Source organism: Salvelinus alpinus, chromosome 16, assembly GCF_045679555.1.
Source record: "Salvelinus alpinus chromosome 16, SLU_Salpinus.1, whole genome shotgun sequence".
Taxonomy (NCBI): domain Eukaryota; kingdom Metazoa; phylum Chordata; class Actinopteri; order Salmoniformes; family Salmonidae; genus Salvelinus; species Salvelinus alpinus.
The window spans coordinates 45,228,872-45,254,689 of record NC_092101.1 but is presented as its reverse complement, the minus strand read 5'-3'; the positions used below and the strand labels follow the sequence as shown (position 1 = coordinate 45,254,689).

Genomic DNA, 25,818 nt, shown 5'->3' with positions numbered 1-25,818 from the left:
AACTTTTACTTTCTTTGCTTTGGTTCCGTCCAGCCCCTTTTACCCACATTACCATGTTATGGAAATAAATTCCCTGTAAACGGATATAGTCTCTGTCATCCTTACCCGCACCTACAATCACATACCTCTTTCACTCCACGGGGACTTGAGTTGTAGCAGGGTGTTGCGTTCCCTCCAAGAGGTGTACGTAACACATGTCAGTTAAGAACAAATTCTTATTTACAATGATGGCCTACACCGGGCAAACCCGGAAGACGCTGGGCCAATTGTGCGCCGCCCTATGTGACTCCCTGTCACTGCCTGTTGTGATACAGCCTTGAATTGAACCTGGGTGCCGCCTCATGCGCTGAGATGCAGTGCCTTAGACCGCTGCACCACTCGGGAGCCCCTCATGCAAGGGTTTGTCCAATATTAGCCTATCAACTAAACAAAACATTCATAACATTATATTAAATGTTTGCTTGCATATAATTGAAGGTCAATATTTCTGCCTTAATGTTCAGGAATACATGGCAAGGAACACCACAGGGACATTTTAATAGATATGGTCTGGCGGTTTCAGTATCGTGTAAAATACTTGATGAAATTCCCAGATGAACTAAAGAGTAAATGAAACATATTCATGTTGTGCAATCAATTATATATGGATATGTTTGTCCAAGACAGTTTCCAGTAATCACATTCAGTAAGCTGAGATCGCCAGAGGAAAGAAGTAAAACAAAAAAACAGGACCAACAGACATTACTTATACTGTCCTGAGACCCTGAAGAAGATCTACTCTAGTAGCTATAGGTGGATGATAAGAGACAACTGATTTACAAGAACAATCAATGACAGGTGATACTGACCTGAGAAATAGTTTGTCAGCTTTAATGTGTATTTGTTAGGTTAACATCTGTAAATCATCTTATTCTGCTTTGTAAAGACTCATGGAGACAACGTGTCATCTCTTTTCCACAACTTTATTGTCTTCCTTGATAAGGACAATCATAACAACAGTTGTTCACTTATTACACCTTCAGATAATGAATCACACAGCTGGGAGATACAGGAGAATATTCACACATTATAGAGCGTGTTGGTCTAATCCTGAATGCTGATTGGTTAAGACCGCATTCCAGCCGGTGCCTATTCCACAAGCTACCACCGGCTAAATCTATGATGTTAAAATGCCTATTTACTCTGTTCCAACTGACTGTGCAATCCACTGTCTCATCAGCCCAGCCAGGCAATTTATAAACTTGAAACAATGATGATAAAATGTCAAATGTTGAAAAAGACACTACATGTATTCCATTACTGGCTGGCTCACATTTTTTCTAAACCTAAATTAAACAAGCGACAAAGACACCACAAAAGCAAATGAGTCATCTCCTTGCATATAAAGGTGGCTTTGTAAGGATTCTTGAATTTGATGGAGGGAACATCATGACTCTGTAGGAATGAAATCACATGACAAGATAATCAGTCGGTTGAGTAATACTGTGGATCACTCCAACTATAGATCAGTCTGTGGAGTAATACTGCTGATCACTGCTATTATAGAGGAGAGTCTGTGGCGTAATACTGCTGACCACTCCTACTATAGAGGATATTAGACAGTGTTTAACCATGTGACCTTTAATCTGTGTGTCAATGATTGGAGAAATGATTCCTGCTTGATGTGATACTCCAACATGTTTCTGTTATGCTTCACTGATAAGCCATCACTCACTGTTCATATTACTGTTTATAATACTGCTTATAGTACTGTTCATAGTACTGTTTACAATGCTTTTTATAATTCTGTTTATAATATGGTTCATAATACTGTCTCTATACTTTTCATAATTGTTTATAATACTGTTGATAACTGTGTATAATACTGTTAAAATACTGTTCATAATATGGTGTATAATATTTGACTTCAGACATTTGCTCTGCCTTTACTCCTACTACAGGTTTGTGATTTTTAGGACATGCCATTCTCCTTGTTAATTTAACTTACCCATTATGTTCATCATCTACCTATGAATAACGACGGCTACCTAAAAAGCAAAGAACAAATGCTTTTGGTTATACAGTCAGAGCTTACACATAGTGGCCTCATTGAATAATATCAAACAGGTTGATTGATTTTAATAAAAAATGTTTCAATCAAAATGAGTAAATACTATCCATTTGTATTGTATTAATCCACAGTAGATGGCTCACAGGGCATCCTGGACTTATGCATTCTATATATCAGATGATGTTAACCTGTTAATGTTGAGAGAATGACTATCTTACACTGATGGGTGTTCCTTTACATGATATGAACTTACATATAGGTATGTGTTCTCCATACTGTATCGCTCCATCATCACACTTCACCTCAATTTTTTTTATATTCCGTAGAAAATGTTTGTATTCATGGTAATATCCCTCTTTGCAATGGAGAGTCTTTTTTTCACCGTGCGCAATATTCTCTTTCTTGGGTAAATTCTTTAGATTGTACTCTTTATCAAAAGTGGAAATCTCACAAGGCCCTGATGGAAATGAAACCCAGTAATTATTTCATTCACTCAGTGTACAGTACATATTCATACATTTATATACTCATATACACTTGACATGTAGATATTACACCATGTTCATACCAGTTGAAAAGAATGTACTTACGTAAACACTTTGGAGGGCTCGGCCATTTTCCATTCTGACATCTGATGCTGCCTGTGAAACTCAGAGTATACTGTCTGCTGCATTGGTAGGACACCTCTGTAATAACATCTTCAACATCTCTCTTTTCCTTGGTGAAATCTCCATTAGTAATAGGAGGAGGATCAGGACAGCTTGCTAGATTAAACAGGGATCATAATACCGTACCATGAAAATACATTACAATGATTCAGTACCAGGATAGTACAATACCATGAAAATATATTACAATGATTCAGTACCATGATAATACACTACACTACCATGATAATATAGTACCAGGATAATACAATACCATGATAATACAGTACCATAGACTTAAGACTTACATTTACACTCAACTGGCATGTGCCATTCTCCATTCTTGCAAGTTGCTTTTCCTCCAGGGCCTTTGTATGGGCTAATGCATGTATAATCTATTTGGTTCCCACTTTTACTCTTAGTACTTTTAAAATGTGCTACTTTTTACTTTTACTTGAGTAGTATTTTACACCAGTACTTTTACTTCTACTTGATTACAATTTCATTAAAGTAACAGTACTTCTACTTGAGTAGGATTTTACAGTACTCTTTCCACCCCTGCTGTACAGTAATACACAGTGACACACCTGTCTATTCCTCCTTATATCCTCAATATGATGCATGCTCCCTTTATTTCTGGGAGAAACAATGGCATGAAACATTACAGAACGCATTTTGTGACACATCGTTCAGTTAACAGCGCACTTAGAGGATCTGTTCTACAAAGCATTTACCAAATCATTACATTTTGGCCAAGCTGTCAGTTTGGTAAAAGCACTGAACAGAGCAATATCTGGAAAAACAAATCGGAGCAAAGTGAGTGAATGTTCATGCCATTACCAATTCCACACCAAATCATCAAATAGGGAATAAAGCAATAGGCTAAAATCTGATGCTTGATCTTTCCAGTAGCCTTAAACCTTCTGGATCAGTGTCTTGACTCTGATTTGTGGTTTTAAATCCGGTTTTACAGTTGTAACGCTGAGTTTCTCTCAATTGACCCCTCTGCCAGCGGTAGGGAAAACTCACAAGAGAGTCACGTGGATCACCACATGTTATCCCTACAATGATACAGATGTTTAATGTTAGCATGAATCATACCGCAACTGACTAGGTATCCCCCTTTCCCTTTTTCTCTTGACCTGTACAGTAATACACAGTGATTAAACTATGTATACTGTACACCAATACACTCTCAATATATAACACTACAATATACTCTCCAGTATGAACATACGTTCACCATCTGTTGTAGAAGATGACCACTTTCCATGCTCTTTGCATGTTATCAACAATCAGTTCCAAACTGCCTGTGGAAGCAATGTCAGTACAAGAACTGTTTGTCGGGAGCTTCATGAAATGGGTTTCCTTGGCCGAGCAGCCTAAGATCACCATGTACAATGCCAAGCGTCGGCTGGAGTGGTGTAAAGCTCACCACCATTGGTCTCTAGAGCATTGGAAATGTGTTCTCTGGAGTCATGAATCACGTTTTACCATCTGGTAGTCTGACGGACGAATCTAGGTTTGGCGGATGCCATGATAACACTACCTGCCCCAATTCATAGTGGCAACTTTAAAGTTTGGTGAAGGAACAATAATGGTCTGGGGCTGTTTTTCATGGTTTGGGCCCCTTTATTCAAGTGAAGGGAAATCTTAATGCTACAGCATACAATTACATTCTAGACGATTCTGTGCTTCCAACTTTGTGGCAACAGTTTGGGGAAGGGCATTTTCTGTTTCAACATGACAGCGAAATGTCAGTATAAAGACAAAGTGGAGTCACAATTCAATGGCTCAGACACGAGACGTATGTGGCTGGGTCTACAGACAATCACGGACTACAAAAAGAAAACCAGCCACTTCACGGGTACCGACGTCTTGCTTCCAGACAAACTAAACACCTTCTTTTTCCGCTTTGAGGATAATACAGTGCCACCGACGCGGCCTACTCCCAAGGACTGTGTGTTCTCCTTCTCCATGGCCGACGTGAGTAAGACATTTAAATGTGTTATCCCTCGCAAGGCTACCGGCCCAGACGACATCCCTAGCCGCGTCCTCAGATGCTTCAAGATGGCCACTATTGATCCTGTACCCAAGAAGGCAAAGGTAACTGAACTAAATGACTATCACCCCGTAGCACTTACTTCTGTCATCATGAAGTGCTTTGAGAGACTAGTCAAGGATCATATCACCTCCACCTTACCTGTCACCTTACCGCCCCAATAGGTCCACAGAAGATGCAATCGCCATCACACTGCACACTGCCCTATTCCATCTGGACAAAAGGAATACCTATGTAAGAATGCTGTTCATTGACTACAGCTCAGCATTCAACACCATAGTACCCTCCAAGCTCATCATTAGGCTTGAGGCCCTGGATCTCAACCCGCCCTGTGTGATTGGGTCCTGGACTTCCTGATGGTTCGCCCCCAGGTGGTGAAGGTAGGAAAAAACATCTACACTTCGCTGATCCTCACCACTGAAGCCCCATAAGGGTGCGTGCTAAGCCCCCTCCTGTACTCCCTGTACAGCCATGACTGTGTGGCCATGCACGCCTCCAACTTGATCATCAAGTTTGCAGACAACATAACAGTAGAAGGCTTGATCACCAACAATGACGAGACATTCTATAGGGAGGAGGTGAGGGCACTAGGAGTGTGGTGTCAGGAAAACAACCTTTCACTCAATGTCAACAAAATAAAGGAGATGATCGTGGACTTCAGGAAACAGCAGAGGTAGTTCCCCCCTATCCACATCGTCGGGACAGTAGTGGAGAAGATGGAAAGTTTTAAGTTCCTCGGCGTGCACATCACAGACAAACTGAAATGGTCCACCCACACAGACAGTGTGGTGAAGAAGGCCCAACAGCACCTCTTCAACCTCAAGAGGCTGAAGAAATTTGGCTTGTCACCTAAAACCCTCACAAACTGTATCAGATGCACAATTGAGAGCATTCTGTTGGGCTTGTTCACCACCTGGTACGGCAACTGCACCGCCCACAACAGAAGGGCTCTCCAGAGGGTGGTGCGGTCTGCACAACACATCACCGGGGGCAAGTTACCTGCCTTTCAAGACACCTACAGCACCTGATGTCACAGGACAACAACCACCCGAGCCACTGCCTGTACACCCCGCTACCATTCAGAAGGTGTGCATCAAAGCTGGGGCCGAGAGACTGAAAAACAGCTTCTATCTCAGGCCATCAGACTGTTATACAGCCATCACTAACACAGAGAGGCTGCTGCCTACATTCAGACTTGAAATCATTTGCCACTCTAACAAATGGATCACTAGTCACTTTTTATTAATGCCACTTTAATAATGATATTTACATATCTTGCATTACTCATCCCATATGTAAAAACTGTATTTTATACATCTATTGCATCTTGCCTACGCCGCTCAGTCATTGCTCATCCATATATTTATATGTACATATTCTTATTCCATCCCTTTACTTAGATTTGTCTGTACTAGGTAGTTGTTGTGGAATTGTTAGATTACTTCTTAGATATTGTTGCACTGTCGGAACTAGAAGCACAAGCCTTTCGCTGCACTTGCAATAACATCTGCTAACCATATGTATATGACCAATACAATTGGATTTGATTTGAAAAACACAGTGCGCAAAGTGAGGTCCGTAAAGAAAGGGTTTATCAAGATCGGTATGGAAGAACTTGACTGGCCTGCACAGAGCCCTGACCTCAACACCATCGAACACCTTTGGGATGAATTGGAATGCCGAATGCGAACCAGGCCTAATCGCCCGACATCAGACCTCACTAATGCTATTGTGGCTGAATGGAAGCAAGACCCTGCAGCAATTTTCCAACATCTAGTGGACAACCTTCCCAGTAGAGTGGAGGCTGTTATAGCAGCAAAGGGGGGACCAACACCATATTAATATAAGGGCACAAGTCGAGACCCATATGCAGACACAGGAGGCAGATGGTTGAGCTCCAATATCTATTATAACCCAAGGGATAGGCAAAAGGCAGATCGGGTACAGGTGAGAGTTCATAAACCAGGTCAGAGTCCAAACAGTACAGGGCGTTAGACAGTCTTGAGGTCAAGACAGGCAGGGATTCAGTAACCAGGTCCGACTCCAAACAGTACAAGGTGTTAGGCAGGCTCGAGGTCAGGGCAGGAAGAATGGTCAGGCAGGCGGGTTTGGTGTCAGGACAGGCAAGGGTCAAAACCAGGAGGACTTGGAAAAACAGAGACTGGGGAAAAATAGGAGCGAGGAGATAAACGCTGGTTGACTTGGCAAACAAGATGAACTGGCACAGAGAAACAGACAACAGGTATAAATACACCGGGGATAATGAGTGACACCTGGAGGGGGTGGAGACAAGCACAAGGACAGGTGAAACAGATCAGGGCGTGACATTTAACGATTTTGGAATGCGATGTTTGACGAGCAGTTGTCCACATACTTCTGGTTTCAAGCAGACCACTGTGCCCAAGAACGCCAAGGTAAATGACTACCGCCTCGTAGCGCTCACATCTGTAGCCATGAAATGCTTTGAAAGGCTGATCATGGCTCACATGAACACCATCATCTCAGAAACCCTGGACATACTCTAATTCAAATACCACCCCAACAGATCAATAGATGACTGCCCTTTCCAACCTGGACAAAAGGAACACCTATGTGAGAATGATGTTCATTGACTACAGCTCAGCGTTAAACAACATAGTGCCCTCCAAGCTCATCACTACGCTTAAGGTCCCTGGGATTGAACACCTCCCTCTGCAACTGGATCCTGGACTTCCGGAGAGGAGCCGCCCCCAGGTTGTAAGGGTAGGCAATAACACATCCGCCACACTGACCCTCAACACGGGGGCCCCTCAGGGGTGCGTGCTTAGTCCCCTCATGTACTCCCTATTCACCCAAGACTGTGTGGCCACGCATAACTCCAACACCATCATTAAGTTTGGTGACGACACATGATGGTAGGCCTGATCACCGATCATGATGAGACAGCCTATAGGGAGGAGGTCAGAGACCTGGCAGTGTGGTCCCAGGACAACAACCTCCACCTCAATGTGAGCAAGACAAACAAGCTCATTGTGAACTACAGGAAAATATTTGGCATGGGCTCTCAGATCCTCAAAAAGTTTAACAGCTGCACCATTCAGAGCATCTTGACTGACTGCATCACCGCTTGGTGCGGAAACTGCATGGCACCCAACAGCAAGGCGCTACAGAGGATGGTGAGTATGGCCCTGTACATCACAGAGGAAGGTCCAAAAATGTGTCAAAGTCTCCAGCCACCCAAGCCATAGACTGTTCTCTCTGCTACCGCACGGCAAGCGTTAACACACACTTTCACACTCACCACATACACTGCTGCTTCTGTGTATTATCTATCCTGTTGCCTAGTCACTTTACCGCTACCTACAGTATACTGCTGCTACTGTGTATTATCTATCCTGTTGCCTAGTCACTTTACCCCTACCTACAGTATACTGCTGTTAGTGTATTATCAGTCCTGTTGCCTAGTCACTTTACCCCTACCTACAGTATACTGCTGCTTCTGTGTATTATCTATCCTGTTGCCTAGTCACTTTACCGCTACCAACAGTATACTGCTGCTACTGTGTAATATCTCTCCTGTTGCCTAGTCACTTTACCCCTTCCTATGTGTACATAACTACCTCAATTATCTCGTATCCCTGCACATCCACTTGGTACAGTTGCTCCCTGTATAGAGCCATGCAATTTTTTACTCGTTTTATCGTTATTTGTTATTAACTTTGTACTCCATTTGTCACTTTTTATTTTCATTTGACTTTTTATCTTTAAATCTACATTGTTGAAAAAGGACCCGGAAATAAGCATTTCACTGTTAGCCTACACCTGTTGTTTACCAAGCATGTGACAAATAAAATGCGATTTGATTTGAGTATGAACATACGTTCACAATCTGTTGTAGAAGATGACCATTGTCCGTCCTCTTTGCATGTTATTGTATTTTCAGTCTGACGTGAGAAAAAGTTCCAGAATCCTGAGGTACAGGTCACCGTTACCCTTTCATCAGGCAAGAACAGATTTCTGTCAGCAGGTGTGTAACTGGTTCCTCTTGTTGGTAGCAATGTGCCTTAGGCTGGCTGCAAGGAGGCATGAGGACTGCACATGTGGCCAGGGCAATAAATTGCAATGTCCGTACTGTGAGACGCCTAAGACAGCGCTACAGGAAGACAGGACGGACAGCTGATCGTCTTCGCAGTGGCAGCGTCTTCGCAGCGTCTTCGCTGTTTTGTTGCGGTTCAGTTTCACCAGGGGTGGTGGTCGGATTTGCGTTTCTCGTCAAAGGAATGAGCGTTACACCGAGGCCTGTACTCTGGAGCGGGATCGATTTGGAGGTTGAGGGTCCGTCATGGTCTGGGGCGGTGTGTCACAGCATCATCGGACTGAGCTTGTTGTCATTGCAGGCAATCTCAACGCTGTGCGTTACAGGGAAGACATCCTCCTCCCTCATGTAGTACCCTTCCTGCAGGCTCATCCTGACACGACCCTCCAGCATGACAATGCCACCAGCCATACTGCTCATTCTGAGCGTGATTTCCTGCAAGACAGGAATGTCAGTGTTTTGCCATGGCCAGTGAAGAGTCCGGATCTCAATCTCATTGAGCACGTCTGGGACCTGTTGGATCGGAGGGTGAGGTCTAGGGCCAATCCCCCCAGAAATGTCCGGGAACTTGCAGGTGCCTTGGTGGAAGAGTGGGGTAACATCTCACAGAAAGAACTGGCAAATCTGGTGCAGTCCATGAGGAGGAGATGCACTGCAGTCCTTACTGCAGCTGGTGGCCACACCAGATACTGACTTTTGGTTTTGAACCCCCCTTTTGTTCAGGGACACATTATTCCATTTCTGTTAGTCACATGTCTGTGGAACTTGTTCAGTTTATGTCTCAGTTGTTGAATCTTGTTATGTTCATACAAATATTGACACATGTTATGTTTGCTGAAAATTAACACAGTTGACAGTGAGAGGACATTTCTTTTTTTGCTGAGTTTATGTATAACAAAAAAAAACATGGGTTATGATGGGGTACAACAGCTGAGCTAAGTTCATGAAGCATTTACAAGTAATATTTTTGAACAATCAATGGTTATACATCATTAATTTAAAAGTCCAAATATAGATGTAGAAATTGCAGATGGCCCATTTGAAATGGCAAGTTATAGTTTAAATAAATAAAATCCCCACAACACAGGTGAGCTCTGGTTTATGTGCTGTCCTGTCTCCTGCTGTTTGGCAGGGGTACAGGCCATTCCCTGACCAAGGGGGCAAGGAGTGCCTCTCAGTCCCCATCATCCGTTCAGATACTGTGCCCCTTTTCATGTTCCTGAACAGACAAGCATCAACCCCCTTGGCCATTGACAATGAGCTCTGTTTACCAGGCTGTGTGAGCCTTTGCCCATGGTCTTTGCCACAATCAACTGTATGTATCCTCAGACCAATCTTGAAAATGCAGATGACAATGCATTCTTGTGATGTTGATCAGCTTGTTAGACAGTATTTAAAGTTACTATGAAGAGGACATGTTTTCTTACCAATGCATTTTGGAAATGGATAGTTTATCTCTCCATCATTACACTCCACTTCAATTTCTGCTGTATTGCTTTCAGGTGCATGTTTATGGTAATATCCATGTTTGCACCGAAGAGTCTTTTTTTCACCGTGTTCCATGTACATTATTTGGGGTAAATCCTGTAGATGGTACTCTGCATCAAAAGTGTGAATCTCACAAGGCCCTGGTGGAAATGAAATAGTGACATTAAAGAAGCAATACTTGAGCCATGCGTTTCATATACATGACATGTTCATACTGGATGAAAGTCATGTTCTTACGTAGGCACTTTGGTGGGGTCTGCCATTCTCCATTCAGACATCTGATGCTGCCTGTGAAACTCAGTGTATAATCCAAGTTACATTGGTAGGAAACCTCTGTAATAACGCCTTCACCATCTCTCTCTTTGACAGTGTGATCTCCATTATTAATAGGAGGGGCTGGGGGACAGGCCACTAGATCAAACAGGAAATATATATCAATCATACATTTCAATTGATCTGCAACATTTTATGTTCTAAATTAGGAATTTGAGAAAACCAAGGAAACACTGTGGTTAACATGGTCTTGGCCTTCTATTCCAGAATACGTGCAGATCCCCTTTAAATAAAAGTTAGGCAAAGTTGATATTTATCCCTCTCAGCAAAAAGCTTTTTCAAAGGTCAACTGCCCTTTAGAACCAGCTTCTCTTTTAAAAGGCCTATATATCATCAATATGAGTAAGAAACATTAATTCTAGTGTCAAAATTGACTACAAAGTGTTTATACTATCATTTTGGTAATGAAGTCAGTCTCGTCCAAAACGTGTTTGGTACGTGACTGCATCAGGATTCTCTTGAGGGCTTGTTTTCCATTACAATTAATGGCGCGTTCAAAACAAATGGGAACTTGGACCTCGTATATCTCAGACTTTCCGACTTCAGTGCGATCAAAACAACTGGGAACTCACCCACAGCACTTGAACTGCTTTGCCAGACAAGATGTGTGGTTAGTATTTGCCCTTGCTCGGGAAATAGCTACTCTAATAATCGGGCGGCAGATAGCCTAGTGGTTAGCGCGTTGGGACAGTAACCGAAAGGGTGCTGGATCAAATCACAGAACTGACAAGTAAACAATCTGTCATCCTGCCCCTGAACAAGGCAGTAAACCACTGTTCCCCGGTAGGCCGTCATTTTAAATAAGAATTTGTTCTTAACTGACTTGCCTGGTTAAATTTAAAAATGTGAAGATTTTTTTTTTTGGTAACTACCTTGTACCAAGGTAACGGTACCCAGTGGTACGGGTTCAAATGAATCAATTATTTATAGGTTATAATTGTCTAATTACCATATGTTCATGTAAATACCTGGTACTTTCTGTACTTTAAAATACAGTCCTACAGACTTACCTTGGCACTCGATTGTCTTACTCCACTCTCCGTTCTTGCAAGTTGCTTTTCCTCTTGAGCCTGTGTTTGGGCCGCTAAGGCATCCATAATCTATTTTGTCCCCATTTTCATATCTCTCTCGGTCAGGAATCAGCAGCATTCTGGTGTCTGCACCCTCAGGTTTACTACAGTAATCTGCAAGTGAAGCACAGACATGGAGGAATACCCTCCTCCATACATTCTTTTGGCTCCTCCATTTCCACCACATCTTTTAAAAACAGTGTAACGTGTTACTCTGTGTGGAAATATCATTCCAATTGCAAGGTTCGACATTAAATCTTGTACGGGACAAGTGAAAATCAAAATAGCCGGGCAAGCAAAATATAGACTTAAGTTGTTCGAATGGGCAAGTAAAAAAATTAAAATAATAACATCAAACAATTACTCAGATCAGAATTGAATCAAAGTCTCCTCCGGATGTGATGTGTTGCGCACTGTTCTCACAATTTGGGGAGGCAGGTAGCCTAGTGGTTAGAGGGGGGAGGCAGGTAGCCTAGTGGTTAGAGGGGGGAGGCAGGTAGCCTAGTGGTTAGAGGGGGGAGGCAGGTAGCCTAGTGGTTAGAGATGGGAGGCAGGTAGCCTAGTGGTTAGAGGGGGGAGGCAGCGTAGCCTAGTGGTTAGAGGGGGGAGGCAGGTAGCCTAGTGGTTAGAAGGGGGAGGCAGGTAGCCTAGTGGTTAGAGGGGGAGGCAGGTAGCCTAGTGGTTAGAGCGTTGGACTAGTAACCAAAAGGTTGCAAGATTGAATCCCCGAGCTGACAAGGTACATATCTGTCATTCTGCCCCTGAACAAGGCAGTTAACCCACTGTTCCTAGGCTGTCATTGAAAATAAGAATTTGTTAAGTGACTTGTGTGTTAAGTGACCTAAGTGCCAAGTGACTTGCCTTTTTAAAAAAAGGTCAAATAAATAAAATAAAATAAAATCTCTGCAGAGCACATCGAATATAATGATTGTATTGCATTGAGAGCCACGAGTGTTTTTTCAATCACATTTTTGTACACTGCATTCGGAAAGTATTCAGACCCCTTGACTTTTTCCATATTTTGTTAAGTTACAGCCTTATTCTAAAATGTATTCAATTATTTTTTCCCCTCATCAATCTACACACAATACCCCGTAATTACAAAGCAAAAACAGGTTTTTAGAAATGTTTGAAAATGTATTTAAAACCCCCCCATAAGTATCACATTTACATAATCGTTCAGACCCTTTACTCAGTACTTTGTTGAAGCACCTCTGGCAGCGATTAAAGCATCGAGTCTTCTTTTGTATGACGCTACAAGCTTGGCACACCTGTATTTGGGGAGTTTCTCCCATTCTTCTTGTCGCTGCACTTTTTTCAGGTCTCTCCGCCTTTACCTCGATCCTGACTAGTTTCCCAGTCCCTGCCGCTGAAAAACCTCCCCACAGCTTGATGCTGCCATCCTATGCTTCACCGTAGGGATAGTGCCAGGTTTCCTCCAGATGTGACGCTTGGTATTCAGTCCAAAGAGTTCAATCTGGATTTCATCAGACCAGAGAATCTTGTTTCTCAATGTCTGAAAGTCCTTTAGGTGCCTTTTGGCAATCTCCAAGTGGGCTGTCATGTGCCTTTTTACTGAGGAGTGGCTTCCGTCTGGCCACTCTACCATAAAGGCCTGATTGGTGGAGTGCTGCAGAGATCGTTGTCCTTCTGGAAGGTTCTCCAATCTCCACAGATGAACTTTGGAGCTCTGTCAGAGTGACCATCGAGGACTTGGTCACCTCCCTGACCAAGGCCCTTCTCCCCCAATTGCTCAGTTTGGCTGGGCGGCCAGCTCTAAGAAGAGTCTTGGTTTTTCCAAACTTCTCCCACTTAATAATGTGGAGGCTACTGTATTCTTGGAGAGCTTCAATGTTCGAGACATTTTTTGATACCCTTCCCCAGATCTGTGCCTCGACACAATCCTGTCTCGTGGCTCTACGGACAATTCCTGCGACCTCATGTCTTGGTTTTTGCTCTGACATGCACTGTCAACAGTGGGGCCTTATTTAGAAAGGTGTGTGCCTTTCCAATTCATGTACAATACATTTAATTTACCACAGGTGGACTCCAATCAAGTTCTAGAAACATCTCAAGGATGATCAATGGAAAAAGGATTTTGAGTCTCATAGCAAAGTGTCAGAATACTTATGTAAGTAAGGTATTTATGTTTTTTATGTTAAATAAATGTGCACAAATTTCTAAACCTCTTATGGCTTTGTCATTGTGCGGTATTGCGTGTAGATTGATTTAATCCATTTTAGAATAAGGCTGTAACTGTAACGACGTTCCTCCTCCTCTTCATCCGAAGAGGAGGAGCAGGGATTGAACCAAAATGCAGCTTTTTGATAAGACATGATTTATTAAAGTAAAGACGAAAACACGAACTTCACTTTAAACTAAACAAAACAACAAACGGAGTAGACGAACCTGAACATAAGAACTTACATAACCAGAAGGACTCACGAACAGGAAAATGACTACACAAAACGACGAACGAACGAAACAGTCCCGTATGGTGCAAACAGACACTGACACAGGAGACAACCACCCACAAACAAACAATGTGACACCACCTACCTTAATATGATTCTCAATCAGAGGAGATGAAAACCACCTGCCTCTAATTGAGAACCATATCAGGTACCCATTAAACCAACATAGAAACACAACACATAGACTGCCCACCCAAACTCACGTCCTGACCAACTAACACATACAAAACGAACAGAAAACAGGTCAGGAACGTGACAGTAACGTAACAAAATGTGGAAAAATTCAACGGGTATGAATACTTTCCGAATGCACTGTAGTGTACTTAGTGAGTTAGTTGCTCAGTTTTAGCAATTATTTTGTCTGCAAACAGGTTTCGTACGGACATGAAATGTCAAGGGGCCGTTGCTCCAGGAGAGAGAGCAACATTCAAAATGTAATTGAGGGAAAAACAGTTTTTCAAACAATTATTTTTAAAGAGAGTGGAGTTCCAGGTTTCTGTGAGTTTAACACATATTCTCAACATTAAATAATAAGGAAATGCTAACACTTTACAAACAGAGAATGTAATTGAGATGATGCAGTAGTGGAACGGAGCGGAGCACTGTAACGTCCTGACCAGAGTTCTTATGTGTTTTGCTTGTTTAGTGTTGGTCAGGGCGTGAGCTGGGTGGGAATTCTATGTTGTGTGTCTAGTTCGTCTGTTTCTGTGTCCAGCCTAATATGGTTCTCAATCAGAGACAGCTGTGAATCGTTGTCCCTGATTGAGAATCATATATAGGTGGCTGGTTTTGTGTTGGGGATTGTGGGTGGTTGTTTCCTGTCTCTGTGTTTGTGTTGTGCACCAGATAGGACTGTCTCGGCTTTCACGTTTGTTATTTTGTAGTTTGTATAGTGTTCACGTTATTGTCATTCTTTATTAAACATGTTGAACACTAACTGCGCTGCATTTTGGTCCTCTCCTTCATCCCAGGAAGAAAGCCGTTACAAGCGCGCTGTTTGTAGTGAATATATACTCTATATAGGTCTACCAAAGGACAGTTTTTGTTGGACATTACATTCACTGTTAGATCAATTACATTGCTATCTAGCAACAATATCTTATTTAATGTTAGCAATCTAGCTAATGTGTTTTGATTTCACACTTCCTCATCAGGTGGTGAATTATGTAACATATAATCTAGGCCAATATGAACAAAAAAGATGATTCCTAATGAGAAAAAAATAAATCTAAGCATTCTGGATCCTACTTTGACATGAGGAACATCAAAATATCCATCATGCATTCCCTGCACATGTTAGAAATAGCTAGCATAGCTAGGCTGTCTAGAGCCCTAATGGAAAGTAGGCCTAACTGTGTATAACCAACTCCGTCCATATTACCCAGCTCCAGACAGAATGTATTCTACATTTTTGTCTCATTTTCTGTATGATAATAATAATGATACTAATGAATTTCATTTTGTAAAGTGTCTATTTGCATCATACAACACAATTTGGACTTGAGCTTTCACACTTGTTAGTAAACAATCTTTGGGTTATGATGAGGTGCGACAGTTGAACTAAGCTCATGAGTCATTTCTAAGTTATGTTCTTTAAGAATCATTTGGTACATGTCATTAATTTAGAAGTCCAACAATAGGTGTAGCAACTGCAGATTGCCCCTTTAAACTGACCTTTGCCCTTGATGGTCTTATCCCACTCTCCGTTCTTACAAGTTGCAAGACATCCATACTCTACTTGGTCCCCATTTTCATAACGCTCTCGATCAGGAACCAGCGGCATTGTCCTCCCTGCACCCTCAGGCTTACCACAGTACTCTGCAGATAAAGCACAGCATGCATACAGTGACCGAGACGCTCATGCTTTAAATTACATTCAGCTTATAAAGACTTCATAAAGCCTTCATAATGCTTTCATCAGCACTACATAAATGTGTTACAAATCATCTATAGCAGTATGTTATGCTTTATAAAAGGTTCATAAATGGGACATAACTGTGTGACATAATCACCAATGTGACATAGCCCACTATGTCAAATATGATAAAAGACTCTCCCAGCGCATTACTCATTGGCTTAATCAACCAACCAATCATCTCCACAACAACTTCCCCCATGTGTCCTGTGCACCAGTCTAATTGGTCAGACGTCTTGGCAGTAAAGAGATTGTGTTTGTTTATTGGGATAGTTTTCCCCACAATTATAAGCGTGTAGTCTTTATTCTTCTGGGTGAAGCCATTAGCTAGCTATGTCCTTTGCTAATTAGCTAGCTGGAAATTAGGGATCGTTGTTTTTTCTCTCTCTTGAGGCTAGGGGAATGGTTTCCACTAGATAGCAAAGTCAAAATTGGCTATATCGTAGAAATTTATGAAAACAAACATTTGCTTTTTGGTCTTAATTCAAGGTTAGAGTTAGGCATAAGGTTAGCAGTGTGGTAAAGGTTAGGATTAGGTTTAAACTGAAACTTGAAGAATGGACATTTTGGAAATGGGTGGAGTTTGACTTTGTGGCTGTGTTAACTTGTGACGACAAGGGGAAATATATTTGGTGTCAAAGGACATGATAACAAATACTTTATTCAGTAAGGTCACTCTCATAGAGTGCTATGGTCACTCCCACTGAGGCCAACTTTGAATGGTTGATATCCCAGGCTTATATGTGCAATAGCCTGTGTACGAGGTTACACCAAGAAGCAGTTATCTTGATTAAAGCCCCCAACATAAGGAAATTGACAGTGGCTTTCTTCTGGAACCAAGTTGCATGTTCCTCAGTACACAAACACGCACACAACAATGTAATGAGCCATACCGTGCGGTGCTGGGCCCAGTCAGGTCTTTGATCATTTCACCCACTCCCCCGCTGAAAGATCAGCCACAACATGTTGGCACCATTGTAACAGGTTGTAATCACTACCTGCCTTCCAGGACACCTACACCACCTGATGTCACAGGAAGGCCAAAAAGATCAAGGACAACAACCACCCGATCCACTGCCTGTTCACCCCGCTATCATCCAGAAGGCGAGGTCAGTACAGGTGCATCAAAGCTGGGACCGAGAGACTGAAAAACAACTTCTATCTCAAGGCCATCAGACTGTTAACTAACATTGAGTGGCTGCTGCCAACATACAGACTCTAGCAACTTTAATAATTAATACTTGGATGTGATAAATGTATCACTAGTCACTTAAACAATGCCACTTTATATAATGTTTACATACCCTACATTACTCATCTCACATGTATATACTGTACTCTATACCATCTACTGCATCTTGCCTATGTCGTTCATCCAAATATTTATATGTACATACTCTTAATCATTCCTTTACACTTGTGTGTATAAGGTAGTTGTTGTGAAATTGTTAGATTACTTGTTAGATATTACTGCACGGTCGGAACTAGAAGCACAAGCATTTCGCTACACTCGCATTCATTTGATTTGATTTGGTTTCAAGCCCTGGTCTCCCGCATGGGAGAGAAGACGAATAAGAATACACACACACCCAAAACCCAAGCTTTGCAGGTCCATCAACCCATCTGTCACGCCCTGGCCATAGAGGCTTTTATTCTCTATTTTGGTTAGGCCAGGGTGTGACTAGGGTTGGCATTCTAGTTTCTTTATTTCTATGTTTTCTGTTTCTATGTTTTGGCCGGGTATGGTTCTCAATCAGGGACAGCTGTCTATCGTTGTCTCTGATTGGGAATCATACTTAGGCAGCCTGTTTTTCCACCTTAGTTGTGGGTAGTTATCTTTGTTAGTGGCACTACAGCCCTAGTAAGCTTCACGGTCGTTTTGTTGTTTTTTCTTGTTTTTGTTGGCGACATTCAAAATAAAAGGAAAATGTACGCTAACCACGCTGCACCTTGATCCGGTCGTTTCCACCCTGACGACGGCCGTGACACCATCTAAATATGTCTCACACCCTACAGCAGAGATATTCAACTATATTCTTATAGGGGCCAGATGTAAAGAAGGTTAATTGCAGGGAGGCCGGACATTTTCCACATGCGATTATTCTTCGGAAGAACTGTATAAAAAAGTAACACATTACCAACAGTAATGCTATTTTCTTAATGTTAAATGTTGCTAAAAGTAATTGGGGAAGAAGTGGAGGGCGTTCAAACAACGTAGGTCGAGGTTCAACCACAAAATGGGATTATCATTGAAAAGAACAAGGCACAACACTCATTATTTTATTTAAACAACTATTTAAAGTTTCTTAAAAGTAATTTTTTTAAATTTAATTTTTAAAAATTATCTGAAAACTAAGCATCTCAATAAATAACACAAAGCGCTGTCAAATCAGGTAATGCTAAATTCCAGTTCTTTAGGAAGTGTGCTTTGAATTTAGTTCCCTCAGTCATTAGGTGTGTTTTTTGTCACACTGAGGCAGTTTATACAAATTTTTAAACATTACAATACATTCACAGATTTCACAACACACTGTGTGCCCTCAGGCCCCTACTCCACTACTACCACATATATTTACAGTACTAAATCTATGTGTATCTTGTGTGTGTGTGTGTGTGTGTGTATGCATGTGTCTGTGCCAATGTTTGTGTTGCTTCACAGTCTCCGCTGTTCCATAAGGTGTTTTTTTCATCTGTTTTTTAAATCTAATTTTACTGCTTGCGTCAGTTACTTGATGTAGAATAGAGTTCCATGTAGTCATGGCTCTATGTAGTGCTGTGTGCCTCCCATAGTCTGTTCTGGACTTGGGGACTGTGAAGAGACCTCATGTGGCATTTCTTGTGGAGTATGCGTGGGTGTCCAAGCTGTGTGCCAGTAGTTTAGACAGACAGCTCGCTGCATTCAACATGTCAATACCTCTCATAAATTAAAGTAGTTATGAATTCAATCTCTCCTCCACTTTCAGCCAGGAGAGATTGACATATTATTGATATTAGCTCTCTGTGTACATCCAAGGGCCAGCCGTGCTGCCCTGTTCTGAGCCAATTGCAATTTTCCTAAGTCGTTTTTTGTGGCACCTGACCACACGACTGAACAGTTGTCAAGGTGTGACAAAACTACGACCTGTCTTGTTGATAGTGTTGTTAAGAAGGCAGAGCATCGCTTTATTATAGACAGACTTCTCCCCATATTTGCTACTACTGCATGAATATGTTTTGACCATGACAGTTTACAATCTAGGGTTACTCCAAGCAGTTTAGTTATCTCAATTTCCACATTACTTATTACAAGATTTAGTTGAGGTTTAGGGTTTAGTAAATGTTTTGTTCCAAATGCAATGCTTTTAGTTTTTGAAATATTTAGGGCTAACTTATTCCTTGCCACCCACTCTGAAACTAACTGCAGCTCTTTGTTGAGTGTTCTAGTCATTTCAGTCACTGTAGTAGCTGACGTGTATGGTGTTGAGTCATCCTCATACATAGATACTCTGGCTTTATGTAACGGATGTGAAATGGCTAGCTAGTTAGCGGGTACGCGCTAATAGCGTTTCAATCGGTTACGTCACTTGCTCTGAGACTTGAAGTAGGGTTTCCCCTTGCTCTGCAAGGACCGTGGCTTTTGTGGAGCGATGGGTAACGACGCTTCGTGGGTGACTGTTGTTGATGTGTGCAGAGGGTCCCTGGTTCGCGCACGAGGTCGGGGCAAGGGGACGTACTAAAGTTATACTGTTACATTTACTCAGTCAGTGGCATGTCGTTAGTAAAAATAAATAAAAGCAAGGGGCCTAAACAGCTACCCTGGGGAATTCCTGATTCTGACTGGATTATATTTGAGAGGCTTCCATTAAAGAACACCCTGTGTGTTCTGTTAGACAAGTAACTCTTTATCCACATTATAGCAGGGGGTGTAAAGCCATAACACATACGTTTTTCCAGCAGTAGACTATGATCGATAATGTCAAAAGCTGCACTGAAGTCTAACAAGACAGCCCCCACAATCATTTTATCATCAATTTCTCTCAGCCAATCATCAGTCATTTGTGTAAGTGATGTGCTTGTTGAGTGTCCTTCCCTATAAGCATGCTGAACATCTTTTTTCAATTTGTTTACTGTAAAAAAGCATTGTATCTGGTCAAACACAATTTTTCCCAGAAGTTTACTAAGGGTTGGTAACAGGCTGATTGGTCAGCTATTTGAGCCAGTAAAGGGGGCTTTACTATTCTTGGGTAGCGGGATTACTTTAGCTTCCCTCCGGGCCTGAGGGCACACGCTCTCTAGTAGGCTTAAATTGAAGATGCTGCAAATAGGAGTGCAATATCGTCTGCTATTATCCTCAGTAATTTTCCATCCAGATTGTCAGACCCAGGTGGCTTGTCATTGTTGATAAACAACAATCATTTTTTCACCTCTATTGAGTAGCTTGGATGAAAGGTGCACAGAGGTGACCAGAGTAAACGGCCTGCTCCTCAGTCATAGTTGCTAATATATGCATATTATTATTAGTATTGGATAGAAAACACCTGAGAAGTTCCACTTCCTGTTTGGATTTTTTCTGAGGCTGGTAGATTTTCAAACAAGCTCCCATTGAAATTACAGCGAGATATGGATGAGTTTTCACTTCCTACGGCTTCCACTAGATGTCAACAGTCAATAGAACTTTGTCTGATGACTCTAATGTGAAGGGGGGCCGAAGGATACATGAATGAGTCACCACTGCCATGAGGTGACCACGCGCGTTCACGTGAGAGGCAGCTCCGTTCCATCGCTCAACTGAAGTCAATGTAATTCTCCGGTTGGAACGTTATTCAAGATGTATGTTAATTAACTTCTTATGGCTGCAGTCCCGTTAACGGGATCGATATGACAACAGCCAGTCGAAGTGCAGGGCGCCAAATTCAAAAAACAGAAATCTCATAATTAAAATTCCTCAGACATTCATGTGTTTTATATAATTTTAAAGGTAATCTTGTTGTTAATCCCACCAAAGTGTCCGATTTCAAATAGGCTTTTCAGCGAAAGCACTACAAACGATTATGTTAGGTCACCACCAAACGACAATAACCACAGCCATTTTTTCCAGCTAAAGATAGCTTTCACAAAAAACAGAATAGAGGTAAAATGAATCACTAACCTTTGATTATTTTCATCAGATGACACTCATAGGACTTCATGTTACACAATACATGCATGTTTTGTTTGATTAAGTTCATATTTATATTAAAAAAATCGGAATTTACATTGGCGCGTTACATTCACTAGTTCCAAAAACATCCAGTGATAGTGCATAGCCACATCGTTTCAACAGAAATACTCATCATAAATGTAGATGATAATACAAGTTATACACATGGAATTATAGATATACCTCTCCTTAATGCAACCGCTATGTCAGATTTTTTTTAAACTTTACGGAAAAAGCAAACCATGCAATAATCTGAGACGGAGCTCAGAACAATAGTAAAATTTGCCACCATGTTGGAGTCAACAGAAACCAGAAAATACATGATAAATGTTTCCTTACCTTTGATGAACTTCATCAGAATGCAGTCCTAGGAATCCCAGGTCCACAATAAATGCTTGATTTGTTCGATAATGTCCGTTATTTATGTCCAATTAGCTACTTTGGTTAGCGCGTTTTCTTCAGGGTTTATGTTCAACGTCAGGGTATGATGAAGACAGCTTGTCTGTTGAAACGTTAGACATAAATATTTTTGCATCTGAGCTCCTAGAGTGTGCGCCTCTCCTTTATTTTTTAAGTGCTCCTCATTACACACCACAGACCAGCAAATATTCTTTACATCATCAACATATGAATCACTACAAAACTTGTTATATGACCTTTTATACACTATATTAGGCCCAGCATTTGGAACTTTGATTTTCCTATATATGACTATTAGATTGTGATCACTGCATCCTATGGATTTGGATACTAAATATTTGCAGCGTTAGTAAAGATGTGATCAATACATGTTGATGATTTAATTCCTGTACTGTTTGTAACTACCCTGTTATTTTGACTGACAACCTGATCCAGATTGCCGGCACTGGTTACAGTTTGACGTTTTTTCCTGAGTGTGCAGCTTGATGATAGCCAGTCAATATTTAAATCACACAGAAAATATACTTCTCTGTTGATATCACGTACATTATCATCTTCGCTCGCTTGTAACCGCTAGAAAACCGATACAAACCGCTTGGCACCACACGAAAACCACACTTGCCATTTTGGCACTGAGTTCGATTTTGTAGAGGATTTCTTAATGTAGAGCTTTAATTAATACTTTTATTGGTGGACCAACTGGCAAGTGTCTTCACTTACATTTTCAGCCTCTCCCTGACCAAGTCTGTAATACCTACATGTTTCAAGCAGACCGCCATACTTCCTGTGCCCAAGGAAGCGAATGTAACCTGCCTAAATAATTACCGCCTCGTAGCACTCATGTCGGTAGCCATGAAGTGCTTTGAAAGGCTGGTCATGGATCACATCAACAGCATCCTCCCGGATACCCTAGACCGACTCCAATTTGCATAACGCCCCAACAGATCCACAGATGACGCAATCTCAATCACACTCCACACTGCCCTTTCAAACCTGGACAAAAGGAACACCTATGTGAGAATGCTATTCATTGACTACAGCTCAGCGTTCAACACCATAGTGCCCTCGAAGCTCATCACTAAGCTAAGGACACTGAGACTAAACACCTCCCTCTGCAACTGGTTGTAAGGGTAGGCAACAACACGTCTGCCACGCTGATCCTCAACACTGGGGACACTCAGGGGTGTGTACTTAGTCCCCTCCTGTACTCCCTGTTCACCCTCGACTGCGTGACCAAACATGACTCCAGCACCATCATTAAGTTTCCTGACAACACAACAGTGGTAGGCCTGATCACCTACAACGATGAGACAGCCTATAGGGAGAAGGTCAGACAACTGGCATCAAAGTCTCCAGTCACCCAAGTCATAGACTGTTTCTCTGCTACCGCACAGCAAGCGGGTACCAGAGCGCCAAGTCTAGAACCAAAAGGCTCCTTAGCAGCTTCTACCCCCATGGCATAAGACTGCTGAACAATTAATCAAATGGCCACCGGACTATTTACATTGGATGGCAACAACAACTGCCCGAGTTACACCAGGAACGCACAATCCCTCCATCATTGCTCAAATTGTCCGCAATAGGCTGAGAGAGGAAGGACTGAGGGCTTGTAGGCCTGTTGTAAGGCAGGTCCTGTCGTGGAAAACATTTCAAATACAACGCTTATCAGAACTTGTAAATTCAATCATGCTCTTTATTACAACTGTACAGCCCACTGGCATGTCCCCGCGGAACACACCCCGCGGAACACACACCGCGGAACACCCCCCCCATTTCCCAGAGCCTTAGCTCCTATATTTATACACACATAGCACTATGTCCATCCCTTATGCAAATGAAGTCTCCCTTCTCAAGTCATTCGCCACCACTATCCTCTAGTTCAAGCTTCCCGCTTGTTCACGCCCAATAACGCCCACATCTGCTCTCAGCTAGACTACAATGGTGGCCGGACCCTCCATCCTAGTGTGTCAGCAGATTCTGTGTCTCTTCCTTTCATCAATGTGTCAATGCACTTTGCCCCCATTGGAATCAGCAGATTCTGCCTTATAGGCCTTCTTTTTAGAAGCAGCTGACTATGGATCCCTCTATCTTTAGTGTGTCAGCATAATGTGTCAATGTACTCTTTGTTTTGTTTGCCTTTATTGGAATCAGCAGACTCTGTCCTATAAACCTCTGTGTAGAAGCAGCTGACTATGAATCTCTTTATCATTAGTGTCAGGTCAGCAGACCATGTGTTCTCTCCCTTTCATTAGTGTCAGGTCAGCAGACCATGTGTCAGGTCAGCAGACCATGTGTCTCCCTTTCATTACTGTGATCTATTTTTAATGTTCAGCCATTTTATACATCTATGTGCTGTCCTATATATTTCATTTACTTCTACAGTCCTCACCAGACATCACTGGCAACAACGTCGCCCTTGGGCACAAACCCACCGTCGTTGGACCAGGCAGGACTGGCAAAAGTGCTCTTCACTGACGAGTTGCGGTTTTGTCTCACCAGGGGTGATGTTCGGATTCGTGTTTATCATTGAAGGAATGACGGTTACACCGAGGCCTGTACTCTGGAGCGGGATCGATTTGGAGGTGGAGGTCTGTCATGGTCTGGGGCGGTGTGTCACAGCATCATCAGACCGAGCTTGTTGTCCTTGCAGGTAATCTCAACGCTATGCGTTACAGGGAAAACATCCTCCTCCCTCATGTGGTACCCTTCCTGCAGGCACATCCAGACATGATCCTCCAGCATGACAATGCCACCAGCCATACTGGTCGTTCTGTGCGTGATTTCCTGCAAGATAGGAATGTCAGTGTTCTGCCATGGCCAGCAAAGAGCCCGGATCTTAATCGAATTGAGCACGTCTGGGACCTGTTGGATCTTGGGCAATTCCCCCCAGATATGTTCTGGAACTTGCAGGTGCCTTGGTGGAAGAGTGGGGTAACAATTCACAGCAAGAACTGGCAAATCTGGTGCAGTCCACGAGGAGGAGATGCACTACAGTACTTAATGCACCTGGTGGCCACACCAGATACTGAATGTTACTTTTGATTTTGACCCCCCCCTTTGTTCACGGACACATTATTCCATTTCTGTTAGTCACATGTCTGTGGAACTTGTTCAGTTTATGTCTCAGTTGTTGATTCTTGTTATGTTCATACAAATATTTGCACATGTTAAGTTTGCTGAAAATAAACGCAGTGGACAGTGAGAGGACGTTTATATTCCTGAAGTCCTGTCAAAAACATAAAAGTGAATATGGAATTGATGGCAGAAAGTGTCGTCACTTTCCCTGCGTATCAGAAGAGTAATGTGCTGTTTCCCTATGATGATGTACAATAGTAGCTAAACGTAGCAAAGCAAACACATCAGTTAAGTTTGCTCACTTTGTATAGTCTAGTCAGTCTTACAGAGCAATTGGTGGATATTAACCCAATGTGACACTAGAAGCATGTGAGAAAGTGAAAGAAAACACATCCTTACCAGTCTGAGCTGATGAAGCATCCACATTCACCCATACCACCAGACACAGCAGAGTCAGTGATGATTTCATGTTGAGCAAATGGTAGATGCAGTAAAAATGGAAGGAGTAGAACATAAATAAACAGTGTCTATCCCAAAGTTAATGTTTGTCTACAGAGTTACAGACTCCAGGGAGCACTGAAGAGAACCACTGTCCAGGGTGACTGACCCAAAATCCTGGAAAACTCCAATATATAGAATTTAATCAAACCAGCACAGCTGTAAAAACACAGTTCTTGTGAAAATGCTCAATGTAGGAACTGTGTTGGTTCAGTCTGTTAATAATAACTAATTTTAATTTGAATGATTTTGTAGTATTTTTAAGACCACTACTTAACATATGAGAATAAATCACTTGTGTGCTCGGTCTTCCACTATTGTTCAGCTACATGAGATAGAGACATTTCTACAGTAATCTGATGTGCTTAAATTACAAGCTAAACAGACATTGAGTGATGTAGTTAGAATGTGGATAAGTTCCATTGAAACATTTAGTCATTATTCAATCACAAAAACTGTACTAACATAACCCTTACAAGACATAAACCTTGTTCACTGTCTATTGACATGGCTAATGTTTGTTCCAGCAAGC

General features: G+C 42.1%; 1 protein-coding gene across 2 annotated transcripts; it reads right to left on the bottom strand.

Moving 5' to 3' along the window:
* Nucleotides 1–943: 943 nt before the first annotated feature.
* On the bottom strand, nt 944–25,405 carry LOC139541575 (coagulation factor XIII B chain-like). 2 transcript variants are annotated; one of them, XR_011668364.1, is made up of 11 exons: nt 25,188–25,405; nt 15,874–16,017; nt 11,666–11,839; nt 10,560–10,733; nt 10,262–10,462; nt 8,619–10,169; nt 3,006–3,758; nt 2,641–2,814; nt 2,304–2,507; nt 1,988–2,027; nt 944–1,434 (listed from the first exon to the last, which is right to left on the bottom strand). XR_011668364.1 is itself a non-coding variant. In XM_071346377.1 (9 exons), the coding sequence occupies exons 1-8, from the start codon at nt 25,300–25,302 to the stop codon at nt 2,008–2,010; spliced, it is 1,206 nt and encodes a 401-aa protein (XP_071202478.1). In that variant the 5' UTR covers nt 25,303–25,378; the 3' UTR covers nt 944–1,434; nt 1,988–2,007. The 2 variants fall into 2 exon arrangements, 1 of the variants encoding a protein (XP_071202478.1); XM_071346377.1 differs by lacking the exons at nt 3,006–3,758; nt 8,619–10,169 and having other exon boundaries at nt 25,188–25,378.
* Between the last annotated feature and the right edge of the window lie 413 nt (nt 25,406–25,818).

What these genes read in the sequence shown, in the direction of transcription:
- LOC139541575 (XM_071346377.1), bottom strand. Translation starts at nt 25,302, where the DNA reads ATGTTCTACTCCTTCCATTTTTACTGCATCTACCATTTGCTCAACATG. An exon ending in TAAGACCATCAAGGGCAAAG is followed by an intron (nt 11,840 to 15,873) that starts GTCAGTTTAAAG and finishes CTTCACTTGCAG; the next exon opens with ATTACTGTAGTAAACCTGAG. An exon ending in TAAGACAATCGAGTGCCAAG is followed by an intron (nt 10,734 to 11,665) that starts GTAAGTCTGTAG and finishes TGTTTGATCTAG; the next exon opens with TGGCCTGTCCCCCAGCCCCT.